The following is a 10,775-nucleotide window of genomic DNA, read 5'->3' on the forward strand; positions in this document are numbered from 1 at the left end:
TCCAATCTCCTTCAGGTGCGCTTTCCTTCCCACAAATCTTCGAAAAAGAGAGACGCCGACCTCCTTCCTGTTCTCCTTGCTGCGACCATCGGTCTTCGCCATCGCCTTCATCTCCATCATCACCAGCGTCGGTGTTCCCTTTGATCTTTCTCTCTCAGGTGCTTTATTTTTCATAGATCTTCAAAAAAAAAAAAATAAAAGAGAAATTAAAAAAAAAAAAAAACAAATTGATCAATCTACGCGGTAAAAGGCCTTGTCTTTTAATTTTTGCACCGTTCCTTTGTTTTCGTTGATTTTTCTTAAAAACCAAACGACATAAGTACGAATAGTCCAAGTGTCGGGCTTGCGCACCATCCTATCTGTGCGCACACCCTGTTTGTGCGCGTCCCTGCACTCAATTGGAGTCCGGTGAAGGAAGGGTTTATTTGGCAGTTTGGATTTCATCTTCCTTCCAGCTAACTCGCTACTTTCTCGAAACATAAACAGCGATGAAGCATAGGTGTTTGATCGATTAAAGGGAGGGAGATGTCGAAGATACTCTCCAAGTTACGGGGTTTCTTCAGCTCCCGTACAATGGTGGGCGTTGACAAGGCTGGGAACCGCTACTTCACTCGGAAGGAGGAGATCGATGGAGCCAGTAAGCGTCTTCTCTCTCTGTCCTCTCCTCTCATGTTTTGTGGATTCTTTAGTTGGCCACCATTTGTATAACTGTGTCGAAAGACGAGATTTTTTGTATGTTTAGTGATTTTCCCCCACAAAACCTGGATGTGATATTTGATTTTATTTCTTGAATCTTTTGGGAAGAAAAGTTGGATGATTTTGTTCGCTCAATTATTGTTGGCATGTAAATTTTGATGGTTTCGGACACAATGGTGGTATTTGAAATTGTTGATCGTGAGTCTTTATCTGGCTTTTATAGTTGATTCTATTAATCGAGAGCATTGAATAAAATTTGGAAGGCTTGAAATAATGTTGCTGTCCTGTCGTCACTGATTCTTCTTGGATTCTTTAGCTCGCCACCTATTTGTATTAATGGTACATGGCTTGCTCATAATTTGAATTGACGAGCTCTAAAGGTGCAGTTTTTGATTATTTAGTGATTTGTTTTATAATCTGGATATCTTTATTTGGTTCTATTTTTTGAGTCTTATGGGAAAATGTTGGATGATCTTGGTTGCTATATTGCTTATGTAAATTTTGATGGTTTCTGCCACAATGGTGGCGTTTGAAATTGTGGACCATGAATCTTTGTCAAGAGCATTGGGTAAAATTTGGATTTTTTTCTCTTTGTTTATGTTTCTTGCAATGCTGTCAGGGTTGATGGTAGTGTTTGGAAGGCTTGAAAAATGATGGATGTATATATTTGTATCATCTTAGTACTTGAAGTTGTGTGTGAAGTGTTGCTAACGGGTATCAAGCCTTGAAACATTCAAAATGTGATCACTTTTTGTATGTAATGGATGCCATTTTTAAGAATTGTGCAGGTGTCTCAGATACAGTTTGGCTAACTTATCTGCATGTTTTGTCCACTGATTTCTGTTTTGTGGGTAACTTATCTGCATGTCATTTCCATTGAATCTATTTTCTTCTACTTGTGTCACTAGCATCTACCTCTCGATGGTGTGGTTGACTTTGAGGGTATGCCTTGAAGTACTCAACAGAGCTTGGGTCATTGTTCATAGTCTACAATCTTATTCTATACTATGGAATGCAACGCTGTCTTGAAAGGCATGCAGCTTGATGATGCGAGATTCAAAAATATAAATATACATATAGATAACAATGAATACATGATTCTAATGTTCGACAATAAATTATCAATTCAAGAGCGCAAATACAAAATGAAATATTTAAAATTTAAAATATACACATGCGAAAATATGGCATGTCAAATACCAAAATTTCAAATATGATGATAAAAAAAGTAGAAGAAGAACAAAAGAGGTGCTGTGTGCTGTGTTCATTTGAACGGAAATGGATTGAAGTTAATTTATAAGTTTGCTTGATGGGAACTCAAGAAAATTTGGACAATGTGGGACCTGAATGAGATAGAAGGTAACAAATGTCTTTGATTTAGTTTCTTCTTTATGAATGTATTTTGTAAACATGTGCTGATGGTATTGTGATAAAAATTATATGGATAAAAATTATGTGGATTTGACTTTTTTAGACACATTGACACTGAAAGACAATAAATAGAAGATGAACCAGCCAACCAACTTAGAATAACATTCTGCAAAGTTTTATGCATGGGGCTAGAAGCATTTTGGTAAAATATTGAGTATTCTATGCGATATTGTTAATGGCTCTAATTTGATGATGGCTTGGAGTAAAGTTACTTTAAAGTAATTTTGTAATATAAATGATGATATTTCTCAACCAACAATTTCATAAATTTTTAGATACCTTCTCAGTTTGCAAGATTATTAAAAGGAACGAAAGGAAGGCTTAAAAGGATGATGAATGTGTGGGCATGAGTTGTAAATAAACAATTCATGATGATGCAGCTACCACTCCAGGGGGAAATATTGTTATTAGAGGCCCAGTATGGGAGTACTAGAGGAGAAGAACATTGTGGTGTGGAGCGGATCTGCATATTTCAGCTCTAGTTTCTTCTAAATGCACTTATCCTCAACCTTAGATCGTAGTGGATATATATAAGGCTATTGAGGTGTTTCTGTGCCAGATGGTTCCTCTATTTATTGTAGATGAGGGCAAAGATGGACTAATTGTGCTTATAGCCACTTGAGGAGACCATTTGAGGAAGGATCTGGATGGCTTGCGACTTAAGATTTTTCACTAACAGACCAAAATAAATCCACCATTCGGTTGCAAAAGCATTGAAGAAAATTACATAGAAGAGAGTATCATATCAATAATAATAAAATGTCAGATAATAGTTACAGTTGATATATAATATACCTTGATTTATAGATTGCTTATTTATGATGGTTGTTAAGACTCCAAAGCTGTTAGTGCTCTTTCTAGACATTTTCATCTGTAGAATAGAAACATACTATACTATGTTAATAATTGAAAATATGAGTTAACTTATGCACGCCACTTAAGTTAACTGAGTAGACACAAGGCCACGACTTTTGAATTAGGCTCTATCTTATAGATCACATGACGTATGGCAGTCAGAAGTTCCTTATTCATATCCATTCTAGGTACAGTGTCTTGGAAGTTGGAACCTTGAGTTCAAGTAGCAAGCTACCAATAGAGTTGGCAATTTTTTAGTAAAATAAGTATAGGAGTAGTTGATGAATAAGTATTTCAAAATTACAATGTTCTTGCTTATCTGCTAGATGCAACTTCCTACTCATGTTATAGCCCCACCTCTGTTCCATGACATCAATGTACTGTTGGGCATGCTTCGGATCTATCTCCCTAATATGAGTCTTTGTACTCTCTATTATATGATACATGAAGCTCATTTGGGGAATCCTTCACTAACCATGGCCCAATGCACTCGATATAATGGCTTAATAGCCTTTACTATCTCCTCGATTTGCTGCAAGAATGTTTGCATCATCACCAAGCTCTCTACATAGCTCCCCTTAGTGCCGACCCTCGTATATTTGCTCTCTTGCCGCTTGACAGTGATAAACATCCGATATTACTTGCTTTCCATTCAAGAAGGCTACTAAATGCAATTTAGTTAATAGCAAACTATGTGATAGTTAGTCTGAAGATCTCCTCTCCTATGTCCTTTGTCATAAGTGATAGGCCTTATATGCCGCAATAAATAAACCTGATGATGGACTGGTCTATCTCCACTATCTACTGCATCCCACCAGTCTTCCTAATCTCTATCAACATGAGATCGATAAAATATGCAGCACATGGGGTTTAGAAAATATGTTGCTGCTGCTCAGTCAAGATCTTATATTTGTGTAGCACCCTATCGTGGATGCTCCATATGTTTTACTAAGTCCATGGGTATGCATGGAAGGCTATTTATTTCTCAATTTTATTCAAATTTGGGCCTAAGCCACTATGCTTACGATCACATCCAAATTTGAATAAATTGAAACCAAATTTAACCAAATTTAGGCCGAGAGTAGCTTGCATCTCCCTAAACAAGCTTTTGATTTTACAATTATTTTTTTAAAATTTTAATCAAAAATATATTTTTTAATTTAAAAATTACAGATTTAATGATATTAAAGATTTTAGTGTCATTACAAGGATCATTCATAGATCTACAATATACCATGAAATAATGTCAAAATCAAAAATTTTTGCATGACATTCCCTTATTTTTCAGTTTTCTTGCCAATTACCAGCCTAAAAAAGGAAAAAACAAGAAAGAAATAGAGAGGAGGAGAGGGAGAAAACCTTAAAACAAGGTTGGATCTTGCCTTTGATTGTTGAAATCATTTTTTATTTTTTAGATTTTTGTTGGATTTTTGAGGGAAGAATGAAGAGAAGAGGCGTGAGAAGGCTCAGGAGCTTCTCAGACACTCTCTCTTAAATGATTAAAGGGAGAAGAAGCCAAATCCACCTCGAACCTGTGTGAATCGCTTGGTTTGGAGAGGTTCACAACGGTTTGGTGCCCTTTACTATTTTATGGCGGGGAACTGGGCACGGTTCTGCCTTGGTTCAGTTTGGTATGCCTTGAACCGGATGATTCAGGGGTATGTGAAAAATTGAATAACTCATGTTAAGATTACCTGTCATGGCTTTAGTTTCAAAGTTTGTTAGTTTCTGTTCATACCGGTATCTTCTTGAGGATTTTAGGTCTTTTCTTGAAACTATCACCACCGAGGACAGCAGAATCACAAAAAAAGGTGAACCATTGGAGAACTCTTTTGTTAAAATTGCCTATCGTTGCTCCTTTTAGTTTCATCAGTTCGTTAGTTTCTGTTCATATCCCTTATCTTCTTGAGGATTTCGGATTTTGCTGGAAAGTATCTCCATTGGGGACCACAATCACAAAAAAGGAGATGAGATAGTGGACTGTAGTAGGAGGAAGCGTAGAAGACATTCTAGGGAGTTGCATACACTTAATTTTCTGGTTTTGATGTTCCTATTGTTGGTAGTCACATGAGCATAGAGTCAGTAGCCAAAACTGGGGAGGGAACCTAGCAAGGTAGATTTTTATGTTTTCGGATAATTTTAAGCAAAAGATGGCTCCCCATTGTTAGTGTAACCTATATATCAAGTTCAATGATAAACTATGATAAATGAAATGAGTGTGAAATTGTTTCTAAGCCATCCCTGAAAACATGTTTATGATAGAATGGGTTTTAAATGGGTGTTTTCAATTAACATTTTTCCTAACTGGTCTGTCAAACACCCTTTAGCATTGTAGTAGGAGGTTAAACTTAATGATTGTGTCCTTCTAGAACACCATTTTGAGTTGAGCATTGTTTTGTTCTGCCATATTATTACCTAGCGATGTAGGACAGTCTATGGAAGAGGACCTACTAGTGTTTAGGAAGAAGACTAAATCTATATGTTGCAGGAGTTTCAGATTAAGACCTGCATTTTCAATAAAACTGAACTAGAAAACTATGTTCTCAAATAAAATAAACAATGGTTGACTGTAATCTATCCTAGGGCTTGGGATTTAGGCCTTGATAGCATTTTTAAGTGTTTGTACTTTGTACAACAGAACTGTTGAAATCATATGCTTGCTGGAATTTCCCATGAGAAATAATCTGAGATGCACGTGATATGACAGATCTATGGCAATAAAGGAGGTGTTTTTGATGAAGAACAACTAGAAAAAACATTGATTATGTGTAGAATAAAAAAAGAAAAGAGGAGAAGGAAAAGAGGGCTAAAGGGAAGAGGAAGGATGATACTAGAGTCACTCTTGGAGCACGAGAAAAAACTGAAAGTCACCTTTTCTTCATTAAACAATTATCCAACTCTGTTACATAAAATATCAAGACCCCAATTTATGACAAAAGAAACCTTAATAGGACTTTTAACTCCTTAAAATACCCTCAGAACTTCTGGTTACCATTCACAGGTATTGTAGCTTGAACAGGATCATGAGCAGTACTGCTACAGCAACTTGCTCATCAAGCTATTATATAAAATAAGAAATCTTTTAATCTCAGCCACTGATTTTAAATTGCCCTTTTCATCAATAAAACTAAGAACATATATAGATTAGTTCTAAGAAAAACCCATAAGTTGCAGCCTTAAATGCATTTGACATGATTTTGGATCTCCATCACTAGGATTACTCAATTAACATTACATTTATGAACTTCAAGTATTAAGAGAATACACTTGAAGTTTATAGATGATTTGGATTTAAACCGGTGTTTTTATTTAGGGTCACACTTAAAGCTGGAGTTTAATTAGATGAAATTCCATTGTCACAAAGGTTTTAAATTTTGTGGGATGGGGTTTGTCCTGATTTTCTAATGGAATGGGATGCGCCACCGTCTTGTCCGGTCCTAAGTTGTGCCGATCGGAATGCTGGAATGACGGGACGATCCTGTCTCGATACTTGGGATGGGACCCCATACCAGTGTCCCGTGGGATGTCCCGCCAAGACTCAGAGCCCTTGACTGTGACCAAGGTTTCCTATACCAATCGGTACTATATTGTACTGAGCATATCATACCATACTGATAGTGACTTGGTACATAGTCGCATACCATACTGACACTTGGTATGTCTCACCGTCTCGTTCTGTAGCACGTACCGATACTGTAATGTAATTGTACCAGTAGGGTCCAATATCGAGACAATGTAACCTTGATTATGACTTTTGATAAGACTAGTGTTTTTGTTTAGAGTCACAAGTAAAACTTGAGTTTAATTAGATGAGGTTCCATTGTCATATATTGCTTTTAGCTTTTGGTATTACTTTGTGGTTTAAAGAAGTTAACTAAGCTAGAATTCTGAAATGTATTTCAATATGAAGCCATTGGTTGATCTTATGCCATGCCCTTGGCTGTAATGAAATGCAGCTAGTGCATAGTGCAAATTCTACATGAGGTGGTCAACATGTAATTTAATTATGATATATATTATTAATGTATGTGAATTAGTAGTAGTCTCAGCATGAATTTACTCACACAATTCCCCTTTGTTTTCATCATTACTGTTGGAAACTTAATTCTATTTTTCTCCATAATAATGCCAGTGAAGGAGAAAAGATGGGTGGTTTTCAAAGGTGAAGAGGACCCCACTTCCATTCCAGGTTAGTTTTGGAATAATTCTCTGATCATATTCTTATGCTTCTTTAAACACGAGGTTAGGTGTTGGGATGAGTTATTGCGTGAAGTCAAACAGTGCATAAGACGTATGTTTATAAAAAAAGTTCAATGTACTTCAATATGAAATTATTACACTATTGCTTGGCACTTAGTGAACTTAACTCTAATATCTTTGATGGTTGCAGTTGAGTGGATATGCTGGTTGAATGGCCAAAGAAAGAAAGCTCCAACTCCGGAGGCAAGAATGCATTTAATTCCCTCATTTATAATATAAAATTTTGAAATTATTTTTTTTTTAATCTTGACAAATGGTGGTTTCTTTAGTTGCAATATTTTTCTTTTTTATTAATTTTTGGCTCATTATATTATGTTAATTTGAATAACTTCAGTTTCCTTTATTTTTAATAATAAGATATAACATTTACATTTGTCTAAACTGAGGATATTACTAGTCATACAATCCTTGAAGAATTGCATCCTTGTGGGTGTCCATCTATTCTAAATGTTGAGGCCAAATTTTTTATAATCTTTTAAAATATTAGAAGTTTAGAAATACCAGACTCTAAGATTTCATGCCCATTATTTTTTCATACTATCTCTTCCCACTTTGATACAATTTTTGTCAACCTTATGGACAAAGAAATTAACTCAAAAATTTTCACATTTAAGACAATATGGCTCGAACGGCAAACGTCAACAATTTCTTTGTTGTATTTCGCAAAGCACTCCCTACCTCTTCATGATGACATGTCATTATCACTTGTGAATGGAACTCATCTCTTAAGGAAACCACATTTATATCTTACACCATGACACTTCAATCTTATCTTTTTTGTCACATTTATCTTTTGCTTTGTTTTTTTTTTAAAAGTTCAAGCCCATAGAACTTTGTAGGTTGAGAAGTTTTCCTTTTATTGCAAGGCATGCAAATTTAGTAGTTCTCCAATACTTTTTCTCTTTGCATTCAAGTTAATTTTTATCACAGGAATCTAAGGTTTCTTGCAGCCACAAAAAATAGTGTTATTTTAGTCATAGTTTCTTACATTATGCTTTACATAAATAACATATTTTCCTTCTTCTTTGCAAATAGGACTGGAGCTCTTTAAGGTGATACATTGGGTCCAATGAAGCTCTTATCTAGTAACTCTTGGAGTTGCTTTTATGTCCTTCAACTCAGTGGGATCCATTCTACATAGAGCTTCAGAAATTAGCCCTGTACCTGGTACTAGATTAATGGAGAATTCAATCTCCCTATCCCTTGGCAAGTCCTCTAGCAAAACATCGGGAAACTTCCCCACAATAGGGATGTCTCCTAGTTTTTCTTCTGTTGAGTATCCCTTAGAGTAGCCAGATAATCTCTACAAACCTTCTTTAACATTTGCTTAGCCTGCAAGCAAGGTAGCGTATGTTGATACTAGGACACTAGTTGCCTGATGGCATCGTTTGGTACGGTATTGTGCCGCGCTGGTACCGATACAGCAGAGTCTTGCAGTTCCGGCGAGGCATGGGGAGAGGGAGAAGGAAAGAGGTGAAAAGAGATAGAGAGGGAGGGGGAAGAGGCGGAGTGAGCCCTCTGGGTCCCATGTTTTGAATGAAACAGGGGCCAGAGGCGCTTTTTTTCTAGGGTTGCGTGAAGTTGGCAGGGCATGCTGACTTCACTTAAAGATTTAAAAATAAGAAAAGGGGCTCTATTTTATTTTTTGAATCGTTAAGTTGACACACTTTACTGACTTCAGTTAATGCTTCAGGAAAAACGGCCTCTGACTCTTGTTTCATTTGAAATAGGTTAGTCGGAGGGCTCCCTACACCTTCCTCCTCCTCTCCCTCCCACTCCCTCCCTCCCTCTTCCTCTTTTTCCTTCTCGCTTTCTGCTCGCCAGTTTCTTGAGCTGAGGTGCAGAACCATTCTGCTCTGCCCTTGGTACAGCTCGATATGCCTCGAACCAGATGGTTCGGGGTGGTACAGCATACCATGCCCGCTAGGTTGATAGTGGTGGGTAATTAATTCTTGTGCTTTCTGCCAAACTGAACTCTGATTGATATGGAATCTAGAAATTCAGAGTCTTCTCGTAACAATTAAATGACACATGATAGGAAGCAAGCCAATACATTTCCAGTTTAGTATCAAAATCTCTCATTTCAAATGCTATTAGATCTACCAACAACTGTCTTTCTCTGATTCAAATAACACGAGACTTGAAAACATAATCAGTAGCCAGTACATTCCCCAATCGGGGTTTCAACATATAGCTCAATTTCTAAAGGTACACATAGTATGTTATGTTTTTCAACCAAAGTAGTGCTTGAGCCAGGATCAAACGGAGCATATGTATGAGTATTGAGTACTAGAAACCTACATGCCACCATAATATTAGGGCCAGGCCATCTTATCATGTGAGAGCATAGAGTTGGCCCTGAGTCCTAGGTCTTTGTTTCTTCCGTCTGTTATATCTAGTAGAGGGGTTCTACTTGTTGATGCTTGGGCTGGCTGAGATTGTTTGAGGTGTCGAGGCAGTCTGACACTGTTGTCATCTAATATGCTGCTATTTTGTGACTTGCTTGTCCACATCTGAGACAAGCACTAGTGTTCCAAGGGCAATCCTTATTTATGTGACCCATCCCATATTGATGTAACTCGTTTGCTGCTCTCTGGCCATGTTATGCTAGGTGCCTTAGCTTCTTTAATTGCCAATTCGAACTTTGTCCACCTTGTGCCTCTCCCTCTGGATTTTCTTTTCTTTCTATTCTTGATTAAGTTCTCTTTCTATTATTAGTGCCTTTTTACTATTTCTTTATAGGTACTTAATTCGAATGATTTTACGTACTTCCTAATTTTTATCTTAGACCTATTTGAACCTTATGTGCTCAGCTCTCTTCATCTTACACCAACTTAGAGGCAAATTTAGCAAGTTCACCGAACTTGGCCTCATATTAGGTCACTATCATACCTTTTTGCCTCAAGTTTGGAAAGTAGTTAGTAGATACCTGGAAGTAGTTCCTTGTTTTGTTTTATCCTTGAAGGAAAGTATTCTTCATAAAAAGCTTTACAACACCTCTTCCAGCTTTAACAATTGCAAATGCCTTCTCTATTTCATCCAACCAGTTTTCAACCTCTAGGAGTTCAGTGGTTCCTTGAAAGCCAGTGGGACCGCTTTCTTAAATTCTGAGATACTTTTGTGTTGCAGTGACTGGGCTCAATTCTCAATGGTTGTTCCTTTTGCTGCAGTAGCTGCTATGTTGCAATAGTTGCTGCTACAACCATTGTGGAAATTGTTGTTGTTGCAATTGTGTTGTTGAAACCACTTCTTTTGCTCAAGTAGTTGTTGTTAGAACTGTGGCTATTGTTGTTGCAACATTCCAAGTATCCATAAATTGGAGCATCCCAGGCTGCTGCTGTTGCTCAGTCTGGGTATTTGGAGGTTCTGGCATCCTTCTGCTGACTAGTGTCATCAGCCTATTGATTTGAAGGTTTTCCAGTACAAGAGTCATTAGTAATATTGGTAACCTTCTTAACGCGTTGGAGTGCCATTTTACCTACACTTAATAACCGAATTTCGTTATAAAATTTCAAATTAACTAAAATTTAAGC

General features: G+C 37.0%; 1 protein-coding gene across 1 annotated transcript; it reads left to right on the plus strand.

Annotated features, from left to right (window-relative positions):
* Positions 1 to 337: 337 nt before the first annotated feature.
* On the plus strand, positions 338 to 7,461 carry LOC140850916 (uncharacterized). Its single transcript, XM_073248331.1, has 3 exons — positions 338 to 637; positions 7,115 to 7,171; positions 7,373 to 7,461. The coding sequence occupies exons 1-3, from the start codon at positions 526 to 528 to the stop codon at positions 7,459 to 7,461; spliced, it is 258 nt and encodes an 85-aa protein (XP_073104432.1). The 5' UTR covers positions 338 to 525.
* The last annotated feature ends 3,314 nt before the right edge of the window (positions 7,462 to 10,775 follow it).

Source organism: Elaeis guineensis, chromosome 14 (genome assembly GCF_000442705.2).
Source record: "Elaeis guineensis isolate ETL-2024a chromosome 14, EG11, whole genome shotgun sequence".
Lineage (NCBI taxonomy): Eukaryota > Viridiplantae > Streptophyta > Magnoliopsida > Arecales > Arecaceae > Elaeis > Elaeis guineensis.

What these genes read in the sequence shown, in the direction of transcription:
- LOC140850916 (XM_073248331.1), top strand. Translation starts at nt 526, where the DNA reads ATGTCGAAGATACTCTCCAAGTTACGGGGTTTCTTCAGCTCCCGTACA. An exon ending in GGAGGAGATCGATGGAGCCA is followed by an intron (nt 638 to 7,114) that starts GTAAGCGTCTTC and finishes TAATAATGCCAG; the next exon opens with TGAAGGAGAAAAGATGGGTG. An exon ending in GGACCCCACTTCCATTCCAG is followed by an intron (nt 7,172 to 7,372) that starts GTTAGTTTTGGA and finishes TGATGGTTGCAG; the next exon opens with TTGAGTGGATATGCTGGTTG.